Source organism: Cyprinus carpio, chromosome B25 (assembly GCF_018340385.1).
Source record: "Cyprinus carpio isolate SPL01 chromosome B25, ASM1834038v1, whole genome shotgun sequence".
In the NCBI taxonomy this organism is placed as follows: domain Eukaryota; kingdom Metazoa; phylum Chordata; class Actinopteri; order Cypriniformes; family Cyprinidae; genus Cyprinus; species Cyprinus carpio.
Genome location: NC_056621.1, coordinates 21,075,669 through 21,103,072, shown reverse-complemented (window position 1 = coordinate 21,103,072; position 27,404 = coordinate 21,075,669). Strand labels below are relative to the sequence as shown.

Sequence of the window (27,404 nt, the reverse complement as noted above, 5' to 3'; positions counted from 1 at the left end):
TTTTCAGAAACAAAGACTTTTGAGAAAGCTTCAAACAAACAGACTGAAAGCTTTTGTGAAGACTAGGCTCTTAGGCTTTAAACACAAGGCACTTAATTATGTTTTCAAAATTAATAAAAAATCATATGCATAGTAAATATCTGGCTCAGATCAACACAGTTGTGTTTTGTGCCTACTGGCAGTTATAGTTTAATATTTCAATATTGATTTAAAAACAGTAATACCCATTTATTATCAATATTCATGCAATATTGAATCACGTATTTCTTTCTAAAGTTACTTGTGTAATCTTTTTCAATGCTTTTCTCAGCAAACACAATAATCATGTTAAATAATATTTTTCAAGGGTAATTTCTCTGTTGCCAAATAGATATTACTGATGAATATGAATAGATGTGTCCAAAAGTGTCCAGATACTTCTATATTATATATACAGTGTGTTTTTTAACTGCTGTGTGTGTGTTTCTTACCGTATGAGGTCTAGAGGCTGGTATTTGTACCAGATCCCCCAGCGTGCCCATCTCTCGTACAGAAGGTGTCTGTGGTTTTGAGCCCCATGGGTTTTAATCGGATGTCTGCTTTTATAACTTCCCTAGAAATACAAAAGCAAAGTTTACCATATTGCACACAGACACTTCATCAGTAACAAAATATCGAGGTAAAAAAATAAAAACAACTTTGTGACTGGTAATAAATTTCACTTATTTTACCTCATGTGGAGGAAACGCTGCCTCATACGTGCTGTTGCCAAGTAACCGATTAATACCTGCAAAATAGATAGAAACAGATTTTTTTCAATTTTTTTTTCAATCTTGGCATCTCTTTGCCATCTCAGTGCTCAGAATGACAAAGACAGTTGTGATGTCTGACTGTCTGATGATTCTGCATCCCCAGAAAACTATTAAAGGATTTGATGATTAATCTAGAGAAACACACACACACACACACACACACACACACACACACACACACACACACAGACACACAAACACACACACACACACACTTAACACACACACACACACACACACACACACACACACACACACACACACACACACACACACACACACACACACACACACACACACACACACACAAAAGAAACTTTCATAAACACAACAAATAATTTCCCATTAAACATTGACCAACATCACAGACACCACAATTGGGACGAATAACAGACAATAATGAAAAACTGCAACACAAAAATACACAACAAAATCCATAAAGATACATCATGGCATGTTTCAACTTTTAAAACGGTACGCAACACACATTTTGATTCCAGATGGGTTAGTTAGTCTGAGGTTGGGAAATTAATTTTGCCCACCAACCAGAGCGACTAGTGAACCAGCCAAGTTACTTATGTTTTGAATATAAATAAAGCACACATATTTTTAGGAAGGACCTCAGTTAACTTTCTATTGCCCATATATATACCTATGCTGCAGAGGGTATCCTTTCCACTAGATGTACAGTGTTATATATGCATAGTTTACACAGTTCATATATTCTGATATATGAAGTATTGGAAATGCAGCACAATAATAATAATAAAAAAAATAATAATAAAATGTTGCAAAATGTTATGACAGTATTCATGTTTTGGAACAGTTAATATATGTTAAGAAATAAAATCACACTGCTTTTCAATTAACTATAGCGGGGTGCATCTGACTGCATTAATTTTGTGATTTTACTGCTTGATTAACTTGCGGCTAACATGACATCCATCGCCCTGCATGTTTATCTTCTGGCAGGAGACTCATTTACAGACAGATAACAGCAGAAGTGAAATTGGCCTGCTGACGGCAGAGACGAAAGTACAGCAAAGAGAGATGCTCGGGGAAAAAAAGAATGACTGAGAACACAAATCATTTTCAATAAAATGGAATTGAGTGCAGGCACAATCCTGTAAATAGTGGCAGAGCTTGCCTTTTCAATATGTGGGTACAAGTGAGCGCCTGGCTAGTGTGAGCTTCAGCAATTGGATTAAGCCTCTATCGAATAGCTGCAGGAGGAAACTGATGGAAAATGGTTCAAAATTGTCATGATATATTTCTTTAGCTAAAGGTATTTTTATGAGGAATATGCAAAATACCAAGTTAGTCCCAAGCGGACAATAAAACAGCAATAAAAAGGTAACAATACCACTCCAGTATTTCTGTAGCTTCTGTAACAGTGGAGAACACTGAGATTTTAGATTGTTGATAGAGACAATAGTTCAAAAGAAAATAGTTCATGAATTGTTGTCTTTAGTCATCAGTATGGAATTATAAAATATATTTGTCACTTAAATCCATTAACACTTACATATTTGTTATACAAATATATTTGTCACTTAAATCACTAGTCCACTAAAAGAATAGTTCAGAATGATACTTTACTCACCCTCAGGTCATCTAAGACAATTTGAGTTTATAGTAGAGGAGTTTGTTTTATCAAGGGAACAGATTTGGAGAAATGCAGCAGCAGCATTATATCACTTGCTCACCAATGAACTGCTTTAACCTGTTAACCTGCACCCCGACGCCAGCGTCCTTAACTCCCCCTCTTTGCAGTTGTCAATATTTACGAATAGATTAAATTAAACGGGACAAATTTAATCTTGACAAACTAATCTTTATATCAAATATTAAATAAAAAAAAATCAGTGTGGTAAAAACTTTTTCAAGGCACTTCAGTGTCTATAACTTTTAATATTTTTGAGCATTATCAACTCAAAAAAAGAACAGGGTCTTCTTTCCAAAGACACCAAAATTATGTGTGTAACACACTGAAGTAAGGAACCGTGACAATTTTAAGTTAGGTAGGGCACTTTCAGCTGTGAGTCCCATAATGGGGGGGGGGGGTGCTGGCTAACAAGTTAAAGTTAAAATGTCTCAGTGATGGATTTGTTTCTTTTGTCGTCACAAGACATTAACTGATGGACTGTAGTGGTGTGGATTACTTCTGGATTATTGTGGTGTTTTTATCAGCTGTTTGGACTCTCATTCTGACGGCACCCATTCACTGCAGAGCATCCATTGGTGCTCCTATTGAGTGATGTGACGCTGAATTTCTCCAAATCTGATGAAGAAACAAACCCATCTAAATCTTGGGTGGCCTGAGGGTGAGTACATTTTCAACAAATCTTCATTTTCAGGTGAACTATTCCTTTAACCAAGCAAAATCAAAGCCAATCAGAAATGTCTCTTCTTCAATATATCTTATTCTGTTCAAGATATAATCAAATAAGATGCTAAGCAATAGTTTTTTTGTCAAAGGCCAGTCTTAGGGACTACAGTGGCTGGCATACAGTATATGGCAAAATATCCTCTTTGGTAGGTTGCAGGTGTTAATTTCCCATTTTGGTTACAATGCAAAAAACATTCATATGAAAACAGAAGAAAAAATCTTGATGTAATATCAATGTAATATTGAGCATTGCCTATTTCTGTTTTTATACTGTATGTCATTATTAAAACATTTACAACACTCACAAAAGTTGAATCTCACAAAACAGCCCAAAGCACTTCTTGGTCTTATTCAGATATTTAAAAGAAAGAAAGAAAGAAAGAAAGAAAGAAAGAAAGAAAGAAAGAAAGAAAGAAGTCAATTGCAGCATTCTTTCTAGTTTTGTCTGTCTGTATAAAAGCTTTGAAACTGCATAAAACTGCATACAAATAATTAATGTAAATGTATTTATTTAATTTATTTTAGGCTTAGGAGATATTTAAACAAACAAACAAGCATCCAGATGCATTGTGGTATTAAGAATGTGCGGGATGTGTTTAAATCTTGATGGACCAAAAAGTACATATATAGTTGTTTTAATATTTATTAATAAATCTTTATTCAGAAAGGACAAACATTTCTATATACATTGTATTGAAAATTAATCAATAATCCATAAAATCAATGTTTCTACAAAAAATATTATGCAGCAAATTAAGTTTTTCATAAATTGCATACTAAATTATATAAATTTACCAGATAGAAAATGTATTTTAAATTCATTTGCATAGTGGTGCAAAAAAATAAATAAATAAATAAAACCTGTACATTTCAAATTTGTGAGATTCAACCCGAAACAGAGTTAGAAAAGCACACTCTGTCCTGCTGATGCTACTTTGAGAGGTGTGCTGATATTTGGGTGACCCTGTGTGCCCATACAACAGAGAGTGTACAGCACTGTACGCACCTTCCCATGAACTCCCCGACTGGCCCATGAGGAGCCGCTCTTGATGCTCATAATAATTAAGCAGAAACAGACAACACAATGGAGGAGCTGCAGAGAGACGGAGACCGTGTGACCAGCAGAGGCATGCAAATACAAGCTCACACATGGGACCGTGAGGGACACTGACAGGCGGGGCCCGTTTCATTTCTGTGATGTTTATAATGCGATTAGTGCTGGTCCTAATGAGTTTCAAGGCTTAATGGGTGTGTGGTAAAGGACTGGAATACTGATAATAAACCCTAGTGAAGAAAAAAAATGTATTTGAAAAATATTTATTTTGTGCTAAGTATACTAAAGATACATTTACATATTTATGTGCTTAATAAAAATACCCTGCAGTTGTACTTTTGGTACTGGTATACTTCTGCTAAATAGAAACAACTACGTTTGTGCTTTAAATTTATTGCATTTAAGCTCTGGTATTATACAGAAAACATACAATCTGTATTAATAGTGATATTAAAACAAATTTTTGGCAAAATATTAAGAATTGTGCAAAAAATGAATACTCCAAATAAAGTTTCATCATATATCGATGTTATATCGATAAGTTTTAACTGATATGTCAATAAATATGTTAATGTATTTGAAGTATACATAGTATGAAATGTATTTAAACAAATTATGGTATAGGTTTATTTACTATGGAATGGATGAACAAATGTCTGTTTACAAATTACAAAATGGTACTCAACCTGAGCCAGTTCAGCAGCCAAGTTGATTTAAAGCACATCGTCATGTCACGTAAAGCTTGTTCCCTTATCTCAATGTAATCAAGGTTACGTTAGTAACCGGAGCGTTCTCTGCTGAAAGATAACTCTTGTTGACTCAGCTTTTGACACTTATGGGGAACACATCCAGTAGTGCCGTGCTTTGAGAAGAAGCAGAACTTAGCTTGTTTCACAAGCCCAACTCAGGAGCACTTGCCAAAGGGATCCATAAGCCTGAGCTATAGAAGAGACCAGAGTCAATAATCTGATGTCTACTTAAGATAGCCCTTCCACTCAAGGTGCCTGCATAACGGTGACATCCAAGTTATAAAATCTAGTGAAGGTAGATGGTGACAACCACCCAGTGGCACAAATCTCCCCAATAGAAATCCCACTGGACCACGCCCAGGAGGAGGCCATTCCTCTGGTAGAATGGGCCCTCTTACATGTAGGGGATTGCAAGCCAACTGTGGCATAAGCCAGGGCTATAGCATCTACTATCCAGCGAAATAGACTCTGTTTTGTGACTGGCAGCCTCTTAGAGCTGCCTCCAAAGCACACAAAGGGCTGTTCTGATTGTCTCAGCAACCCAGAGCACTCAATGTACACTATGAGTGTCCGAACAGCAAGGAAGAGCTAACAGGGAAATAACCTGAGCTCTGAACAGAGTTGAGAGAACCTTATGTACGTAACCGCTTCGCGGTTGTAGAAGGACTTTACAGTTGTTAGGCCCAAACTCAGGACAGGAAGTGCTGACCTACACATTTGACTGATGCCGAGAGCAGAGCGGTTTTGAGTGCTATTTGAATACTATTTAACTGAAAATTAAGTGTTTACTATTGTACTTTTGCATCGACACACTATTTTCCTATTTAAAGGGGTCATATGATGTGATTTTAATTTCCCATTTCTCTTTGTGTCTAATAATCTGGGTGTTATATTAGACAGTAACTTGTCTTTTGAAAATCATATTTCCCATGTTACAAAAACAGCATTCTTCCATCTTAGAAACATTGCCAAGCTACGAAACATGTTACCTGTTCCTGATGCAGAAAAGCTAGTTCATGCATTCATGACCTCTAGACTGGACTATTGTAATGCACTGCTAGGTGGTTGTCCTGCATCCTCAATAAACAAGCTACAGGTAGTCCAAAATGCAGTGGCTAGAGTCCTTACCAGGTCAACAAAATATGATCATATTACCCCAATACTACAGTCTCTGCACTGGCTACCTATTAAGTTCCGTATCAGTTACAAAATATTATTACTTACTTATAAGGCCCTTAATCGCTTAGCTCCTGCATACCTAACTAGTCTTCTACCACGCTACAATCCATCACGCTCCCTAAGGTCACAAAACGCTGTACTTTTGATAGTACCTAGGATAGCAAAGTCCACTAAAGGAGGTAGAGCTTTTTCGCATTTGGCTCCCAAACTCTGGAATAGCCTTCCTGATAATGTTCGGGGTTCAGACACACTCTCTCGGTTTAAATCTAGATTAAAAACACACCTCTTTGGCCAAGCATTCAAATAATGCATCTCATAATTTTGGACTGCAGTTATATCTGATCAAATGTGCATTATTATTCTTTAGCTTGGGTTAAACTAATTAATTTTACTTGCCTGGAACAGCAGCTACGCTAATTATGTCTCTATTTGTTTCTCTGCTTTGCCACGGGATTTACACAAGCTCCAGTCTGGATCCAGAACACCTGAGAAGAGATGATGCCAACCCCTCAGAGGACCTCAGATGATGCTAACCCAGAGACAACATACAGAACTACCACATTTTGCTATAAGTTTGATTGCATAATTGCTGTTAATAGTGTTAATCGTCTGTTTGTTTACGTCTTTTTATTGATTTTTCTGAACATTTCTGCTATATGCACATGAACTGACAGTCACCACTGATAAGCTACTACTAAATATTGTAGAAACTTAATTTTCTGTAAAGTTGCTTTGTAATGATTTGTATCGTAAAAAGCGCTATACAAATAAACTTGAATTGAATTGAATTGAATTTGGAGTGTTATAAGACTAAAGACTCAAATCCAAAGAGATTTTATTTATAAAAGTTAAGAGTCAACTACGGTCTCCTAAAACGGCTCATTCTAACTGGCCCCCACATGTCTACGTCACAATTTTATGAAGATTATGAAGATTTGCATAATGCCGCCCACATGTTAAAGCAAAGAAAGAAGGCGTGACTTTGGTTCTTGATGTAGTATTATTGCTGCCGCCATGTCGTGGAGACGCTGTGTGTTTCATTGTAAAAGCGAAACTACTTTGTTTGGCCTTCCAAAAGTGGACACAACTAGAAATCAGTGGTTAAGTTGTATTTACAACACTGTTCAACCCAAATATTCAGATGTGTGCAGCGCATTTTATGGAGGATGAGGGCTGTTTCCTGAGAGAGTAGCCTACAATTCCGGTGTCTGTTTCTATAAAGTGGGGCAATAACAACTTTGCAAGGACAGTATGGCACTTCTGACTCACAACCTGTAAGTAAGTTTTCATATTTAAAGAATTTGCCACTGACGATTCAAACACTAGTTTTGAGCAGTGTGGAGTAGTGCTTGTTGTTTGTCATTTCTCCGATCACAAATGCAGACATGGTTTTTTGTTTACGCAGCACAATACGCAACACGTAAAAAGACATTATAAGTCATTATAATCAGTAATTATGTCCCCACTGGATGCAGCAAATGCCTCGTTTATAATGGGTTTTTACTTGTTTTGTCTCGTTGGGGACTCGGCATCACAGTATGCAGCATAACATTTCCGTCATGGGCTTGAGGCATTTGGCCAATCACAACGCACTGGATAGCTGGCCAATCAGAGCACACGCTCGCTTTTCAGAATGATGAGCTTCGTAAAAATCAACACATTTCAGAAAGGCGGGGCATAGAGGAGGAACAATAATGTACATTATGTGAAAAATAATGTGTGTTTTTTTTACCTTAAACCACATAAACACATTGCATTACACCAAATATGCAAAATAATGTTCTTTTTAGCAACGTCATATGACCCCTTTAATACTGTAAAGCTGCTTTGACACAAAAAAAATTAATAAAAATAATAAAAAAATAAAGGTGACTAGACTAGACTAGACAAGTCCCATGTCGGTACAGTTCTAGGGTGAGGCAGGTTCAATCTCTGAGCCCCCTTTAGAAAATTAACGACCAGGTCATTTCTGCCTATTGACCGGCGAGCCTTGAGAGAATGATTCGCTCATTCTCCTGAATGACTGAGTGTGGAAGGGGTATGGCCCTTGCCCAACAACTCCCTAGCTGGAGGCATCCACTGAGAATACCTTCCTTTTGAAGGCCACTCCCAACTGCACGCCTGATCGGAATAGGTAAGGAGTTGTCCAGGGGGCCACAGCTCTGGCACAGCGATCGGTTACCCTGATAAAACACTGTCCCAGGCACCAAGCATGGGACGGAACATGATTTTTGAGCCAATATTGGAGGGGCCGCATGTGTCACAGGACACTCACTGTAAAAGTGCGATTTGTGACGGGGGGCTATTTGGATGTGAAAGTTCTGATCCACAGACAGAAAACCAGTCCTCGTTGAATATTTGCCCAAGGATCTGTTTCAAAGTTAACATTCTGAATGGCTGTCGCATGAGATTGAGAATTGGTCTGAGCCCATCATCTTTCTAGGGAACAAGGAAGTAGTGTCTGTAGAAACCTGACACGCTGTTCACTAAAGGGACTGTTTCTAGAGCACTTTTTTCAAGCAATGTTAGCACTTCAGACAGAAGAATGTGAGCTTTGTTGTCCTGTACAGAAGTTTGAATAATAAATGGAAATAAAATGGAGCGAGTAACCTCAGTGACATTGGTGACAGAATTCTACTTCCGACCTGCCTAGAAGAATTGAGCTGCTTAAAGTAATGAGGGGCACTGATCCTTACATGTAAACACACTGGTGGATCAAAGTGCTGCGGGGAGAGTGAGCATGTGGGACCTGTGCCAGCATGGGATCACTTAAACCCGGTTGCCCAGCTCCGTGATTGTAGAGTCAGCAAAGAGATGGACTCATCACTGAAGGAGAAGAGTCTGATGAGATGGTGCTCCAGGCTGACTTAAATATTAGGGCTTGAGCGCCATTGGTTTGTGCAGCTACAAAAAAGTTAACAAATCAGGCCTCAGTAACATAGTAAACAGGAGTTTTCTCATAAGCATCAAAAGCTGGCGCAACAAGAGTTACTTTCGATAGGGAACTAGTAATAGTTCTTCCAAAAATCTATTATCATTCACTACGTTGTTCAAAAATCATATTATTTCACTTTTATAATGGACACAGGCAGCGATATCATTTTATTTATGCCAACTGTGTAAAAGTGTATTTGTCTCTTTGCAGAGTAGAAGTGTTCTTGATTTAATCATTTTGAAATGTGAAAAATTGCATAGGCAAGTTAAATTAACCACTTTTTTTTTTTGTATTTTCATGGGGGTTTGTGTCTTTTTTAAAGCTTTTTTTTAGGTTTTGTTCTTTGTAAAAGCTTCAGTCCCATTCTTTGTACGATGCGTGTAAAAGAGTGACCTCATTTGGAAAAACATGTGAGTGAGAAAATTATGACAGACTGTTTATCTTTGGTTGAAATATTCATAAGCTTTCAACTCTCAGTTGCTGTTAATCTTCAGAAGTCTGAAATAAACAGCTTTGCTTGGTTTCACAGTTCACCCAAAAAATATATATACAGTCACATTTTATTTTAAGGTCCAATTCTCACAATTAACTAACTATTAACTTTGACTTCTCCCTAAATAAATTCCCAACGTATGACATTTTGGTGTTGCAGAAACGTTGAGCCTTGCATGAATATAAAAGCATGTTGTTGTTTTTGTGGCAGACAAATTACAAATACAGGTCACATGAAAATGATTTTTAAATGTAAAAGTTTACATTTTAAAAAGTTTAAAAAACATTTTGTTAGAATTTTCTAGGAAAATGGGGCATCACACACACACACACACACACACACACACACACAAACACACACACACACACACACACACACACACACACACACACACACACACACACACACACACACACACACACACACACACACACACACACACACAACACACAAATTGAAATTGGAAATACATGACTTTTCCCACATTTCTGCAAAAATGCAAAAAGTACCTACAGTATTTATAAATCTCACTGCAGTTTCCAGTTGAATTAGACATTTCACTTTAAAACTTGCTGTGAAACGTGCTACAAAAATTAAAATGTCATTTTGCAACCATTTTGTACACATTGGCACATTTTTTATTTATTAATTTTTACTCATTTCATTTTATTTTTTTCACAAAACTGAGTTGTTTGGTTAATCTGCATCTGCAATGGAGAAAAAAAAAAGTGCTTATTGTGTTTCTCGTTTACGTGTCACCTGAAAAGTGCAGCGAAATGTTTTGCAGAAATGTCGAGGCACTTAGAGGCAGAGTCACATACAGTATTTCCAATGAGCCTGGATTGGGATTTATACAGAAAAAGGTTACTTTCATTGCAAATTTTATGTAAAAAAACACACTGAGGGACAAGTGTTAGTTATTTTCTGTGACATTATGCCACAAACATAGCTACTATTTAATCCAGAACATTCCTTTAAAGAACCAAACAAGGCTTGAGAGCCTCAGGTCGACTACCAAAGATGCATTATTGACTGTTACCTAAGAGCTACTTGATAAAAACTCACAGTTTAAAAGCCAGGTTTGTAAACTATGTCTCATTTTCTGCAGATGTTTTGAGTTCACTAGTAGGACATTGCGCTGAGCTGCAGTGGCACGACTGAGCGCAGGGATTTATGGGGGATTTAGAGTTCTTCTCCCAATCTGATCCGGTCTGAGTGAGTGGGCGGTCACTGGTATTAATTTATTAACATGAAAATCCCAATTGCAAGGCCAGTTTTAATTAGCAGAAAACCACAAGAGCAGGCAGACAAGAAAGTTAAATAAGAAGGGCATAAGTGTGATATTAAAATGAGAGCACTAACAGAGAGATTAGCGAAAAAGGCGGCATTCAATTAAAAATGTCAGAGGGATATTATAGGTCGTTGCAGATAAAACTATATCACATCTCTTTAGATATTTACTGACATAAATGTATTGACAATGGGTGAATTTCAGGAAAACAGCAGTATTATGTTATGTACTCTTAACATTTTTAATAAGCTTTAAAATATCAGTTTTCTTTTTCATTTTAATAGTTTGTTTTATTGATTTTTTATGTGCTTTTGTTCTTTTAAACAGTGTTTTTCAATATTGTTTAATTTTATTTTCATTTCAGTTTTATTTTCTGTATTTTTTGTGTTTCATTTTATTTATTTCAGTTCTTAATTAACATTTCTCAAATGTTTTTTTTTTTTTCTTTTCTTTTAAGTTTGTGTTTTGTCATCAGCTTTATTTCAATTAAGCAAAAAAAAAAAAAAAAAAAGTTTTAATAGTTTGAATTTTAGTTAAAATAACGACCCTGAAACATTTGATTTTGGGGTAACCTGTGACATGGATATTTTTAGATTCAACCAACTTTTTAAGCTTCTTAATAACCATTACTGAAAATTTGATGAAGATATTTGGGGTTAGCTGTCTTCTTACCCATCTTAGACTTCCCGTCCTCATACTTTGTGCGCTGTAGTACATGATGTACTATCCTGCTTCTGGTCGAGTTTGAGAAAAACGTCTCCCTGTTGTTGATGGTAAAACTTCAAGAAAACAAAATACATTGTTTTAATACACATTTTTTTTGTAAGTTGCATGTATTAAACTGAATACAGTAAATATAAATACACCAGAGCAGCCTAGAGATCAGTACTCATAGCTTTAGTATGCCAGTGTAAATATTAAATTAGAGAGGATCACAGCTGACCCAACACATAAAGCTCAGAGCAGATTTTGTGGCTTATAGCCATCTCAGCATACAGACATATTCATACATTAAAGATGGGCTTCCTTCCTGGATGAAATGAATTTAACAGAACCTGTCAAGAACATGCTCAGGTCATATTGCCGCCTTGGAATTATATAATTCTATATGCATTCTGAGCAGTTTTTAAATATTGAGCTTCAAATTTTTGCATTCCGTAGACTTGTAGAGACGTTTCTTCTGCAAACCATTTTTGTCTTCTAAAAAAAGGCCCAAAATGTACACAGCTTACAAAAGAAACCTCACATAATGTAAATCATTTGTCACAGAATATGTGAATAACTCAATTTTGACAAAAAAAAAAAAATAAAAAAAAAAAAATTAAAAAAAATAAATAAATGTCAGATAGATTATTATAATTCCAAGGTGAAGATATTTCACCTCTAAATCAAAAGAATCACAATTTTCCTTATGGAATTTGCCTATAAAATATATTTTGCACTGTGACACTGTTTTCAGATGATTCTAATTAAATTGTCATTACTGTAATACAATCTGTTAATTAACAAAAATAAAAACAAATTAATTGTAATTTTAACAATTTTATTTTAATTTTAACTTTATGTTAACAAATTAAGTAAATTAAAGTGCCCTTATTACTTTTGAAAATTAGTCAATTTAGATTTTTGAAAATTACCTTTCATGCAGTGTGTAACATAGCTGTATGTAAATGTAATTTGAGTCATTGAGAAATAATGTACATTTAAATCCATATTATAAGTAAATGAAAGTGATTTTTGACCTTGCATGCAAGTGAACCTGTTGTTGGGGACTCCCAAAACCAAATTATGAATCTTTCAAATATATAATTGGGGCACTTTCATAAATTTTGTTCCTCATAGCGTTATCATTTGGACACAGTGCGATTTCCCTCAAAAGGGAACACCTCGGGTTATGACTGTAGCAATGGTTCCCTGAGAAGTTCACAAGATGCTGTGTCCTCTTGCCATACCTAAGCAACTTGCTTTAGCCTATCAGAAGCTTGCTTTTTTGTGGGCAATGTTGGGGAAAGTTACTAAAAATGTTGCATTGCGTAACTTGTAATGCATTACCCCCATTACTGGTTGCAGGAATAATATGTAAGTTTTTCGCCGTCACACATCATGAGTTATGCAGCACTAATCAAGATTGGAGTAGCTGTATACGTGTTTTAAATGCAGTCACACAAAGGCGTTCCCCATAGCATCATCATATGGACTCACCTCAATCCCTTCTTAAAACTTAAGCACAGATTTGATTAAAATAACATTGAAATTTAGGAAATGTGAACAATGTGAAACCATGTAGAACAAAATGCAAAAGATAATTCAAACTATTTATAATTACCATAACAGCATAAATAATGATGACATTTTTGACAGGTTTCATGAGATACACTCTTCTGCTACTATGAGAAAAAAAAAATATATATATACAAAAACATTATCTGTATCACTCGGTTGTCTTTGACACTGCAGTGCATTGGAAAATATATCAGCAGACAGTGTTTCAAGTTGTTTGTCAGGTTAAACCTTACTTGCCCTCTTCCAACATTTCTGTGCATTCAAAACCTCTGCAACCTACTAACAGCACCCACTTAACAAAAACTAACTCTACTGCCCCAGGACACAGTTCTTTGTGAGGTCATGCATTTCCACTGATCTCTGATCTGTAAAGTGGATGTCAACAACCAATAACTCAAACATTCACAAACAGTCATCAGGTTCAAGTACATCAAGTACGTGCTCTGAAAGTGCCTCCATCATAAAATCTGCTCTAAAAGGGTCAGCTGAGGCTAAAATCTGTGGTGGACACGATAAGTCCCTCGAGCTCATGAGTGGATGAAGGTTGCAGGATTGTGGTTTCAGCTTTAGTTAGCAAACCATGGCTGAAATATATATGAAGCCATAGCTATTTAATTGCAGTATCAAATTTACAGAAAGCAAAAGGTGCCATTGACTTTATTTTTCTGTGTACATAGAAAAAATGAGTTTTTCTGAGAAGACATGAGATTTGGCTATAACAAGGTCATGGATGAGGGACGTACTGGTGCATTCTGGCCCTGCTGAAGGGGGCAGTGTAGCAGTCGGATTCCTCCAGGTCTGGTAACGCCTCTTTATCCAGTTTCATGGGGTTTCTGGGAAGCCAGCTCTTCAACTGACGAAATTTCAACTGAAATCGACTGTAGACATACGCTCGCATTAGCATTTCTCAAAAGTTAGATGTTATCTCCAACGAGCAGACTAAAACAATTATTAATGGTAGTTTCTGCATTTCACACTCATAGTCACTTCTAAAATTGAATTCTTTTCTGATGTAAATTAAATCAAGCTTGATTAACTCAGAGGTGATTTCGTGCCCTGAGACCTACAACAAATATTGGGCTAATTAACTCTATAGCTAAAGTCTGACTCAAATTTCATTTGACGAAAACGAACAAAATTGAGGCACTGAAGAAGCTTTTGACTTTAATGCAAATAAAATGAAATCATTAAATATCAGCCAAATATGTGTAAACACAGAACAGTGAGAACTCTGTAATATCCTACCTGCCCATATTTTTTTTCTTCCAGTCTGTGAAGTAACACTTTTTCCTATAAAATATAAATCACGGTCACAATGCATTCGCATGCAGTACAGTACGAAGTGTAGTAGAGTATGGTGACAGTGATCTCTACCTGAAGGGCATTCTAATGTTCATCTGCTCAGCATATTTACACAGCGTGTCCCACGGCGCATGAATCTTCACAAACAGGATATCACTGTTTGTTAGTGAGGGCTATCAAAGTGAAAAACAAATCAATATTGCCATATAACAGACATATAATCAATTAGATGTCTTGGTTTTATAATACTGGGAATTAAAGTTTTTGAGCATACTGTTTTAAAAATAACATTTAAATGAAATCAATTTTTTTTTTAATGTATCCGTTAAAAGTTTTTTTCATTTTATGAGGTTTTTCATTTTTACAACTCTTGTTTATGTATTAGAAATATAACTCAAACTAAAATATGATTCTAATTAAAAATCCACATATGGCTCTAAACTAGGCCCTACTAAATGATCATTCATTCTACAACCACTTGTTATTCAACAAGTGGGAACACCATTCTGAGCCTTTTTTAATGAGAACATCAATGCAAATATAATATAAACTTAATAAACCAACAAATAATAGCATCTGATATTTAGTTTGTCATCCGTTGGTTAAGCACCTAATTTTAAGTGTCTTTAAGATTAAAAACTTATTTGGATCTGTGCAAAGTAGCAGAACTAAGAAAAGCTGATGTTGTTACCAAGCTCGGAAATGTATGTTTCGGCATTACAAACACACCTCCAAAAGAGCTGTATAGGTAAAAAATAGTATGACTAATGCTGGAGTTGTGCTACAGTATAAAAATGGCATGACAGATCTGGGAGAAGTAAAGTAGGTTTGATAAAGTAGACTTCAGGTGTTCAGCTACCAATATAGAACATTAAAGTTCCCTAAGAAAACCACATAAGACACATAAAATTAAATAATGCAGACTCCTTGAGTTTATGACTCTGAACTGACATTGTTCTAAAACTTATCAGCATGAGTGGTAACGTATCAACTATAGTTTTTTGGGTCCAGACTCTACTTGTTTCAGTTGAGAATACTTATTATATATATATATAATATGTGGTTTCATTTCAGACAGGATGCATTAGAAGGCAAGTCAGCTCACTTTGGAACAGAGCTAGTGTCTATTTTCTGCTGGCACTCAAAAGCCGCCAAAATAACCCTGATCTGTTCTATTCTGTGATCTTTCCTTAAGGGCAAAAGAATCAATCCAAACAAACGACCGTTAAAATAGCACTGTCATCGAGTGAAAGACTGTGTTGTGTACCTCCTTCTCCAGCATTAGCCCTTCCGCCCGCAGGTTCCTCTCAAACGTGCACCTCTTCTCCACCTGAGGGCTGGATTTCTTATAGACTAATATATAGTCAATGCGCTTCTTCCCATCTCTAAACATCAATCCCGAGGGCTTTTCTAGATTGTTCCCCTGAAAATGAATCAGAGCATTTCATTCGATTTTATTAGAAAATACGAAACAATAATTCTGTTAAGTTTAGGTTTAGGTAGGACTGTAATTTCTGTTGTCGAACGAAACAGGAAAGACTCTTTACCACAGACGTTTTTGTACTTGTGAATCTAAAGTACTTTTCTGAAATCCCACTAGTATTTCCTGAGGGAATTTTTCAGTGTTGGCTTGCAAATTGACATCATGATTGAACATCTCGATATGTTGCTGAAACATTTAATTGTGAAAAAAAAAACATGCTTATGTGATTATAAAAGGGAGCTACTGTGCTTAAGGCAAGATCTGATTGAATTGATCATCAAACACAGATATTGAAGCTGGGTTGGCAGTACATCAGCAGGGAAGAGGACAGATGTTGTACCTGTACGGAGTCTGTGCGGGCCTCTAGCTTTGCTCTGGACACAGGCTTCTGCTGGACGAGGAACGTTTCATCCGTTTTAGGCTCAAACTCCCCCACCTCCTTCTCTTCCATGTAGACATCCTGACTAGTGTCTGTCCAAGAGATAAACACTCGGTTTTATGAGATTAACTCTTAACATGAATATGGATGTGCAAATTATCAGATGTTTTCTACTTTATTCCTAGTCTTATTCTTGTGTAAAAGACTTAACCATAATTAATCACATGGGATTCATAGCCTCATACTTCTAGAGGCATACAGTGCTTGTCAAACTGTCTGAGATTGTGAAAAGCTTTCTTCAGGTATTATACACCTAATTGGACTTGATAGGCTGGTTTTCGATTGACAAAGAGCTTTGAATTCAAGCAATGAGTCTTTAAATTTCTGCTAACACAAAGTTAGTGCTTCAATCACCAATATTTGTCCACTTCTATCTTCTGTGTTCTGAGAATGCTGCTGACCGCTGCAGCCAGTAACCCTCATTAGCTCTACAGGTGTTTAGACAAGACAGCTTGTTCCAAGTGCTGCGCAAGATTCTAAGCGAAGATGCTGGAAGCATTTGCAAGTGCTGACATTGCCGGACTCTTCTAAGAAAAGCATTAGATTTTCCTTTGAGTTTAGTACCACCCACTAATGGCCAATGTTTTAAAACGACACTCCTGCCAGGAGATCTTTTAGCAAAAGCACCTGACCTGATGAGGTCAACACAATTGCAGAATGAATAATGGATAATGAGATTGTCCTTTTTAAGCCAGCTGATTTTCATAGCTATTCTGTGGCTTCGGTCCACATGCATACAGAGAAAAGGAAGGTCAAGTCAAGTCACCTTTATTTATATAGAGCTTTATACAATACAGATTGTGTCAAAGCAGCTTTATTAAATAGGAAAACAGTGTGTCAATAATGTAGGAAGAAAAAAGTAGTAAACAGTCAGTTGTTCAGTTAAAGTGAGTTACTTTATCGTAAACTCAACTGTCAATGTGTAAAATACTTATTCCATGCATAATCATGGGGTTGTGTTGGTATTAACACATCTCACAATGAAAGTGTTGATATGATTACTACATTTCATAAGGCATGCTTTCTTAGCATGTTCATAGGTTAGTTTGCTAGCTACAAGCATACTAAAACACAAAGACAAGTCTGCTAGTGCTTACCTGTGGAAGGAGGTGTGATTTGTGTGCAGGAGGCACTGACGCTGTGAGAGTATGTTTTGGGTTCAGGACTCAGAGGCACAGACAGGAAGTGATTGAGGTTCTGAGGATGCGTCTGACTCTGAGCCAGACACGGCAAACTGCGGCGAGACGACTTTAGCGCTTTCTCCTTCAAAATCTCACTGATACTGTTGTGCATACCTGCTGGGAGAGAAACACAGATGAGACATCAGATTAAAAATAACAACATTTCCACCTTGAAAATACAAAAATATGACATTAGAGTATCTTTAAAAAGGCACTTTCAGTTCTGTTGTTCATGTTTCAAGAGTCAGTGTCATCTGTATTTGAGACAAATACTCTGTAATGCAATATAGTACCAGTAAAACTCACTTACGTTATCAAATGCAAAGCTATAACGATCACATCAAGGATCCATCCAGTGTATTACATTTACTGAATTAAATAACTCCTGGAAGCAAAATCAGTTTTTACTTACTCACAAGGTCATCTAAGGATAAATTTACTAACTACATTTCAAAACCACGTGGACCAGATGCTGTTTGATGGTTTTGCAATAGTCACAGAAAGCAGATTCAGAAGAAGCTGTTTTCATACAGATAATGATTTCCATTAAACGGGCCATAAACTAGCTGATACGGAAAAACTGATAACGCTTTATAATAAGGTTTAATTTGTAACATAATGTAACAGTTTATGATTATTAATGTCAGTTAATAAAATTACAATTATTTATTTATTAACTGTCAATTCACAGTGCATGAATGAATGAATTAATGAATGATCAACAATGAGATAAAAAAAATCTGTAATAAAAGTTATGTCATGGCAACTCTCGAAGGGATTGGCATGGTGATGTACATGACATTGTTACTGTATTTGGTCTTGGCGGAATAGATCTCATACGCTGCTGCTGCGGCAGAGCAAATACAGAGGCTTGCTACTGCCAATACATCCACAACATGCTGCTGTGAGCATGTAAGAAATATTGCTGCTGCAAATATAACATACATGAAATAACCCCCATATAGCACACATGAATCACCTCACAGCAGATCTATACAGGTGGAGCTGGGGAGGTGGAGGGTTTCTGAAGCAAGCTGCATCTGCTACGGCAAGCACTAGTCATATATTTGAATGTTGAGTTGTAAGCTCATTGGCTGCTGATACAGGAGAGAACTAATTAGCTGTGCCATGTGATAATGATGTCATCATGTCTCCAGATGACGGCGCCATCTAGAGTTTTATGCCACAACTTTAGATTTATTTATTGTTAGTTAAAATGCTGTTTATTTATACTTAATTCATTAACTATTATGAAAAAATTAACCTTATTTTAAAGTGTCCCTGCAAATGCTAATATACTAATATGCATGGAATTAATGATAATGTGGCATAGTAGGGTGAAGTCAAAATGTTTCTTATTTGTTAATTGTGTGTAGACTTGCAAAAAAAAAAAAAAAAACACTGTACTTTTTAGTACATGTTGGACATATTGAGACTATTGATGTTGTAACATTGTGCTTGTTCAGTTGCTGACATATTGAACAACCAGCCTAACTCTGTCAACATATCGAACCCATATTCAGTATTCAATTATGTAATAATTCAAAGTCACATAAACTAAATGTTTGAAATGCAATTGCTTTCACATACTACTTGGGTGGGACAGGCAGGCTAAGATGGTAAAATATTTAAGGTATTTACCTTAAAATGAATTTTACATCAGAGAAGTAATATCAAGGTTTAATTGCTTGTTTAATGTTTTACAGCTCCCATTTTACTAACAGTGGACATTAATGCTGATGAAGGCCACATAATCCTCTTGGGAGCAATTTTCAGTCTATGAATGTAATATGAGAGGGCTATTCTCAGTGTATACACAGAATGACCCATATGGCCCCTAACAAACCTAATCTCATGCATAACAGATACAAAAGTAGAAATTAATTTACATTCTGATAAAATATAGACATCCTTGTTAATGCTAAGTTAATATGCTGTACACTCTACTGCTTCCCATTCCAAAACATGAATGAATTGAAATAGCAATGTGCTGTAACTCACCATAAAAACAAAACACTTGAATACAAAAATACCAGAAGCTGCTGACAAATCTGGATACATGATTCCATATAACCATTTAATTAAAAACCATTCCACAATGTGATGACAACGTGAACATCTGATTCAAGGTCACACTGACAAAAATCTAGTGTAAAGCTTATTTGTAAGCCAGTGCTGAGATCGCAGGCTGGGAAAATGCCTGGTCTTCCCCACATGACTGCACAGAGACAGAGCTGATGTGGAATTCCTCTCATAGTGACCGTGTCCATGACGGCTGCATCAATCTAACCCACTCATAACCCATGGCTGGCTTTTTAAATAGAGCTAACATGAAACAAGAAGCAGTGATTCAGAGTGTAAAACCCAAAGCACACAGAGAGAGGGACACAGAGAGTTCACACACACATATGCAACATATGCATGACTGAATTAATTAAGATTCTCTCACATCTTAAGTACTCAGAATTCAGCACGCAGCTCTTGAATCTCAAATGCTCAGCCCTAAAATATCTTCTTCCTGTAGCATCTTTGGACCGAGACTCAAGAGAGAAATACTTTGGGGGAAAATCTGCTTGTAACCCATTTTGCTGCATAAAAAAGTAGATAATTACATTCATTTGAAGATGATGTGAATGCTGCTTGCATGTGAACAGCTCTCCACCAACAATATGTGTGCTATCAGTGGTTATTTTCCATGTTTTGTTATGCGGTTCCTAGAGTGTTCTGTTTCTGTACAAGATGCTTAACCACAATTGCAATATGCTTTATTAAGACATAATGCGCAGGGGCTGCAGTAATAACTTCAGGGTTTATAGTTCATTTACATCAAACAATAGAAAGCTCTTCATTTTTTTAACACTAGACTTTTTGCCTAATTTTCACTGTACTTTAGATCATGATAGAAAAGCAGACAGCAACAGGTCAACTCAGCAACTGGAAATGTAATTAATCCTGGGTTGTGATTTTGAGATTTCACACTGAGCATAAACTAAACACAGCCTGAAAGTTTCTGAGATTGTACACATGAATATTTAACGAGGTGAGCACTGAGGCAGTTTATGATTGATGGTCTGCTGCAAAACATCAACATAACATTCTAGCACTGCATTGTTTCCCACTGCATACATTTTGCAAAGTTAACCCTGCTTTCTTCCATGGTTAAAACAGTGATGAGCCCTCTTTTAAATGAGTCTACACTGTGAAATTCTGTTTAGCTCGTCTTAAAACTGAGGTTTATCCAGAACTTACAGGGGAAGCAATTATGTGGGCCTGCAAAGACTTTTCTAAAAGATTCCTCAGTTTAGACAAATTTTGAGGTGGAATTGCATGTATCCTTTGGCAGTTCCCAAATTTAATGAACACAAATAAATCCAAGATAATGGATGATTCAAAGGAAATGTTAATATGTGATAAACAAGCTATCTATAAATAAATACCAACATGCTAATGTGTAACTAGAAATAATTTAGTCATGTGGAGCACATATTCTGATTTTGCATTTAACTTTTTTTGTTTCAAGGAATACTGAATCTGTTTTTTCCAAGTGAGGTTTTTCACATGAGCATCATGTTCACACAACACACACAACACCTCTGCACTTACTCCTGATTTTTCTCAACATAATATTCAATCAATACTCAATATATAGGAAAACAAAGAAAGTAACTGCTGTTACTTATTTGAAAAAGCAACTTTCTTGTAAATTATAAATTAATGTGTTACTTTACTAGTTACTTGGAAAAGTAATCTGAACTCACACTGTAAAAAAAAAAAGTTTTTTCACAGAAATATACTGTATTATTTTACAGATATTTTCTGTTTTTTTAACATTACGTGTAAATGTCATTAAAATACAGAAAAAAACTTTTATTAAAAACATTAACCATAAAATAAAAGTAATAATCGGTAAATTCATATAATGAGAAATTAGTTTTTTTTTACAGGATTATTCTTTTGTTTAATTGGCTTGAATGTTAAATTACGTTAAATTCTATGTAAAAAGACAAAAAAATTCACATATTTAAAATTAAGACAACTATGTGTTTTTTTTACTGTGAAACCTTAAATTTAAGGTAAATGCATGTAAAAAAACAATCGTAAAAAAACGGTAAAAAAGTCTGGCAGCAAAGTTGCCAAACACTTACCGTCAAATTACAGTAAAAAACCTTAAGTTATTCTACGGAATAATTCTGTTTTTTTTAAATACAGATATTTACTGTAAACATTTTCTGTATTTTTACAGTTCCACTGCTGAAGAATGAAAAGAAAATCTCATTAAAAAATGTCTGTAGAATGTTAAACAAATGAATAAATCTGCATATAAACTGGAAATTATTGCAGAAATACCTTAAAATTATACAATTAATTAAAGTCTTCTGTTTTTGCACAGTATTCTTTGGTAAATTCATAACATTATCAATTACATCCACAAGAATTCCCCGTCAAAATACAGATTTTTTTTACAGAAAATTACATAACATTACTTAAAATACCATATTTTAAAAGCTTTAGGTTTTTATTTTATGGGATTATTAAATCTATTAATATTAAATTCCTGTTAAATTTAGTTTTTGAACTGTAGAACAAAATAAGATCACATTATAATAGCTTGCAAAGCCATATTTTTTTATAGTCATTACTTTATATAAACAATATTTGACAGTAATTACAAGCATTTATCCAATATATCTACATACTTTTCCCATTAATGTATGGGGTTTACTTTGAATGAACATACTTTTACAGTAATTAAACGCAACTATCCAATTTATATACATTCTTCTCCCATTAATGTATAGAGTTACTTAATATAAACATTGTTTTATAATACTTAAAAGCAACTATCCAATATATCTACATACTGTTTCCATAAATTCATGGAGTTCACTTTATATAAAAAATGTTTATAGTAATTAAAAGCAATTATCCAATACATTTACATACCTTTCCCATTAATTTATGGAGTTCACTTATATAAACTTTGTTTTATAATACTTAAAAGCAACTATCCAATATATCGACATACTTTTCCCAATAATTCATAGTTCACTTTATATAAACTTTGTTTTAATTTAAAGCAGCTATCCGATGTATCAACATACTTTTCCTATTAATGTATGGAGTTTACATACATTGTTTTAAAGTAAATAAAAGAAACTATCCAATATATCTACAGACTTCTCCCATTAATGTATGAGGTATACTTTCCAAAAGCATTTTTGATAGTAATTAAAATTAACGATCCAAGATATACATGTCAGACACTCTTCAGAGGAATATTTGTTCTGCAGTGTATACATACAGTAGGTTTATTTCAATTTGGTCTCATATGTGCTGTGTTGGTGTTGTAATTGCTGTCAAACTATCTCTGAATGCAAATTCTAGAACTAAGTCTTGTATTTAGCTTGTAATTTGCAGTTATTTCTAAAGGTATATATATATATATATATATATATATATATAACACACTGAATTAAAATCAGAATTTAATTAAATCCTTTTCATTTTCACATTTTATATTTCATTTTAAACAATGTCTAGAAAAATTACACTCCAAGTGTAAAGTGTTACACATGCTATTGTTAAAATTTTACACTATGGGGTATTTAACACCTCTGCTGTTGTTTTAAGTGTAATTAATAATGTCCTCTTTTCAGTGCAAACAAAAAGAATAATGTTAATTATGTTAAAAATAAAGTTAATGTAAAAGGATAGACATAAAATCAAGAAAGTCTTCAGACAGATGTATACATTTCAACATTTATTGAACAAATGGGCAAAGTGGCAACTTTAAAGCATATACCAGATGTGTAGAGGTTAATTAGTCAATCACATTCATTAAGTGTTGCACAGAAACAAAGTAGTTAATAAAACACAAAATCATCAAATTTACCTAGACATGAACAAATATGACGTGTAGATTTGAGTTGTGTAGCATCCATGAATGATGTTCCTCATCGTCCCATCAGTGAGCGTGTATGGCTGTGTGGTCTCTTCTCTACAATCAAGCTGTTCTTGTTAGTGCCTGCAGATAAAAGACAAAAGTAACACTCAAGGTCAGCTCTCCAACTGATTTTTTTTTTATATTAAATGTGTTTTTCATATACAACCCATTTGGCAATATTTTGAGGCAGACAATAGGTATTGACAGAAATGTCCAAATGTACCCTTTTTGAAGATGTTTTTCAGCTTGACAGGATGACATTTTTCCAGATCCTTTGCAGCCTTGTAATGATGGTGGAATCAAATGAAGTAGGAGACCAATTGATGCAATACAGCTGTCCCATTCTAAATAACAGATATGACAAATTCAGCAAAAAATGCATGAACACAGAATATAGATACAACATAAATATAGATATTCTTATTCTGAAATATAGCCTAAACTTAAGCCCTATTCGGACGGGACTAGTTTTACAGGGGGTCGTTAGAGAAATCTGTGTTTCACAGACGTACTGGGTGATTTTAATCCCATCCGAATCTGCCATGTCTGTGTTTTTCTCACACAACCTCTGTAATAATTCCAGAGCGAATTACCTACTGTTTTTCAGCAAACTCAGTGATCCTCTGAGCAAAACTAATCCCGTCAGAATGCGAATGTCTGTGATTGCCGGTGATATTTTATTTCACAACGCGTTTCCTTGTGTGTTTTGGCCAACGTGAATTACCGTAGATGCTCTTACAGCGCGCATGTTTGATATAATTGCTTCCCGGCAAAGAAATAATTATAAAAAAAATAAAAATAATAAAATCAAGAGCCAGATCACGTAAACTGTTAATATTGGCTATTGTAATATCAGCGTCAGGTAAGATTAACGTTACTCACGTTCATTTATGCACTCAGTTACATAACGTTTTTAATTACAGATGTACCTTTATGAAAATAAAAATGGGTTTAGCCTACTACAAAAAACAAATTAAACTAAAGAAACCACACATTAACATGGTTTTTGCTATACTAGCCATTTAGTTTTTAGTATTTATTGTGTAATAATACTAATGGTAATCGATCCGAATGACTAACGTTATATGCAATGCACGCATACAGAGCGCGTGATCTCTGATGCACAAAACAGACCCTCCCACCTCTGTAATAAACACGAAGATGTTAGTCCCGTCCGAATTGGTACATGAAAATTGCAGACGTCAGGTGGTAAGAATCGAAACTCAAACGTAGTTTAGAAAACTAGTCCCGTCCGAATAGTGCTTTAGACAATCTGTTTCATACTTCTTAACAGCTGATTCAGAGGTCAATTGGATCCTTGAAGGTCTTGGGAGAAGCCAGAAACTTGGCTTCTTGAAAAAAAAGAAAAGAAAAAAGAAAAAACAATTAATGACAACGTCTCTCTCAGGAACCATTCTGCTAAGTTGATTGTGTAGTCACACTAGGGCTGCACGATTAATCGCATGCATTTGTCATGCGTGTCTCATCAGTAAAGCCGGTTCCGTGATTAGCGGTAAATGTCTGTCACCTGTTTTCAAACGGGAGCGGCAGTTAATACACAGAGCCGTAGTTCACTGACAAGCTACGCAATATTCTGTTCATAATTGAGATTAATCGCATTCGATTATGAACACGATATTGCGTAGCAGACAAATGCATGCGATTAATCGTGCAGCCCTAAGTCACACAGTGGCTTTGTTCACATCCTGACATTAGCACGCATCTCGGGTGACACATATGGCCATATACTTTTATTACAGGATTCGTTAAAAAATATAAAGTTCATCAGTTTACTCAGCCAAGACTTTTGTTATCTTTGAAACACAACTGAAGATTTACAGTTTCACCTACCTTTAACTCACATTCATACGCAGCACTGCACGTCAACTGTAGGAGAAAAACACACAATCCGTGGCGACGGTTTTGCAATCCGTCCCGTCAGTTTATAAACGATTTGTTAAACCGAGGGAACAGTTTAAGAATTCGTCAGTACGGTTTACAAACTGACGGGAAGGATTGCAAAACCGTCGCCACGGATTGTATGTTTTTCTCCTACAAGTGACGTGCGGGGCTGCGTACTTTCACGATACTTGCATAAACGAAACGTTACTTGTCATAAGAAACACTTCACGGAAGCGCGTTTGTGTCTTGACGCAGATATGACGACACGACAGACATGATATTCAGCGCTGAGAACAAGCAACGCAAGACAGTAGCGAATAGAAGTTTTTAAACGTGCTCTAATTTCAGACTTTTGCATTAGATAACGTCAATCAAATGTTTGGTAAATGTTCCTCGTTATAGCAGCTCTGTCTGCAGAAAGACTGCACATCTGCAGCGGCGAGAAGCACACTTCAACACGGTGTTGTGCGTCACAAAAAAAGTTGTTAGCGTGTAATGTTTAACACTCACACTATTACCGTTTCAAAGCATGGAAACAGCGAAATGCCGCACTCAATGCTTTCAAAAACAAATTCATTTACCATTTGATGAATTCTCTCATTTTAGTAGAAAACCTACCGAATATAACGTTAGCAGCTTCAGTCTTCAGCGCCAGACTCGCAGTAACCCCAGGCCGAGGAGGGAACAGAGGCGAGAGGACGACCAACTAAAAATAAAAGAAGCGTAAACCATATAACGTTATAACATAAATTAACGAACGAACTTAACACTGAACCTGACAAAACACTCGCGGTTAGTAATTTCTAAATGTGTTCACCACCAAATGTTTCGAGTTAAATTATCAACAAAAATGTTTTTCCAGAGTACTTTTATCAAGAAAAAAGCAGTCCAGCTTACCGTCTCGGTCGCTCGAAGAAAAGATGGCGTTGTCGCTTCGCGAGGCAGCAGTCACTGAAGGGCGGAGTCCAGACAACTCGGCGGGTCTTTTTATTTCGCCTTTTTAGTGTAAAAGTGAACACCATATAACAACACTGAACACGAGTACTGTTTAACACTGTGGATTGTTAATTAAAATCTTTGGGAATTAATAACTTTTACCACTGCAAATATTTCACTGCTCACTGCTGATTTTACTGCCTTGTAACGTGCTATGACTTCGTCTCCGCTGAAAGAAAGAAAGACCGCCAAAAGAAAAATGGACGTTCTTTTAATTTGAAAATCAAGCAGCCAATCAGGGCTGGCTCTTGATATTGTACTTTAACCTTTTAAAGAAAAGGTACATATATGTACCTTTTAATGCTTGGGAACATATACGCGAACCGAATGTGTGCAATTATTAACATTTACATATTAACCAAATTAACATATTACAAATATTTACATTGGTAATCATGGAAACTGACATATTGACCACACTTTATTCCTGTTTTCACAAATCATCCTGTCCTGCTGTATCTGGATTCTCTATAATATACAAAAACCAGAAAGATAAGGGACACAGTAACTTAGCAAAAAATTATCAATAAAAGACAAATTGAACAATGGCTTGTTACCTTAGACTTAGAAAACTTTAATGTCCTCAGAGAGGCAATTTGTGCCTTGACAACTAAAGTCATCATTATAAAACAGAGCTACTGTTAAGAGTAAAGTTGCGGATAGGTTAGGTGCGTAAAACGTTAATTAGCTTGTAGCTAGTGTTATGAAAAAATAACATAACAGCATTTGCTAACCTAATGAAGTTTTTTTTTTGCCCAAAGATTTATTTTTATCTTTTAATAAATGAAAATCCTTTCACCTTTTCACCTAAAAAGTGGTGCAGAGAAAACATTGATTGATGTATCTGTTTTAGTCCAAAAGTGCATGGTGCACATTGACCAAGTCTGTGATTAACTCATCAGTGACTGGTTTTATGATTGTAAAACATTCAAATAATTGATCATCAGTTTTGGGTCAGCGGAATGAATTTGGCAAAAGTACAATGCAGCCAGT

The 27,404-nt window shown here is 35.6% G+C and overlaps 1 protein-coding gene and 1 long non-coding RNA gene across 4 annotated transcripts in view; both read right to left on the bottom strand.

The window, feature by feature from the left end:
* The window catches only part of LOC109096436 (anoctamin-3-like), a 96,676-nt gene that overhangs the window by 29,967 nt on the left and 39,305 nt on the right, over window positions 1-27,404 (bottom strand). The window contains exons 2-11 of one of the 3 annotated variants that reach the window (XM_042753588.1): window positions 17,486-17,686; window positions 16,290-16,420; window positions 15,734-15,889; window positions 14,539-14,639; window positions 14,410-14,454; window positions 13,908-14,042; window positions 11,554-11,660; window positions 4,187-4,273; window positions 711-766; window positions 471-592 (exon numbers count right to left, since the gene is read on the bottom strand). In XM_042753588.1, coding sequence (XP_042609522.1) covers window positions 471-592; window positions 711-766; window positions 4,187-4,273; window positions 11,554-11,660; window positions 13,908-14,042; window positions 14,410-14,454; window positions 14,539-14,639; window positions 15,734-15,889; window positions 16,290-16,420; window positions 17,486-17,686 — 1,141 coding nt within the window. The remainder of the gene's footprint in view (window positions 1-470; window positions 593-710; window positions 767-4,186; window positions 4,274-11,553; window positions 11,661-13,907; window positions 14,043-14,409; window positions 14,455-14,538; window positions 14,640-15,733; window positions 15,890-16,289; window positions 16,421-17,485; window positions 17,687-27,404) is intronic. The other 2 variants (XM_042753589.1, XM_042753590.1) reach the window with 2 other exon arrangements.
* On the bottom strand, window positions 23,733-26,575 carry LOC122142517. The gene is made up of 4 exons (XR_006158647.1): window positions 26,313-26,575; window positions 26,034-26,121; window positions 24,798-24,865; window positions 23,733-23,857 (listed from the first exon to the last, which is right to left on the bottom strand). It is a non-coding gene; the product is annotated as an uncharacterized LOC122142517 (long non-coding RNA).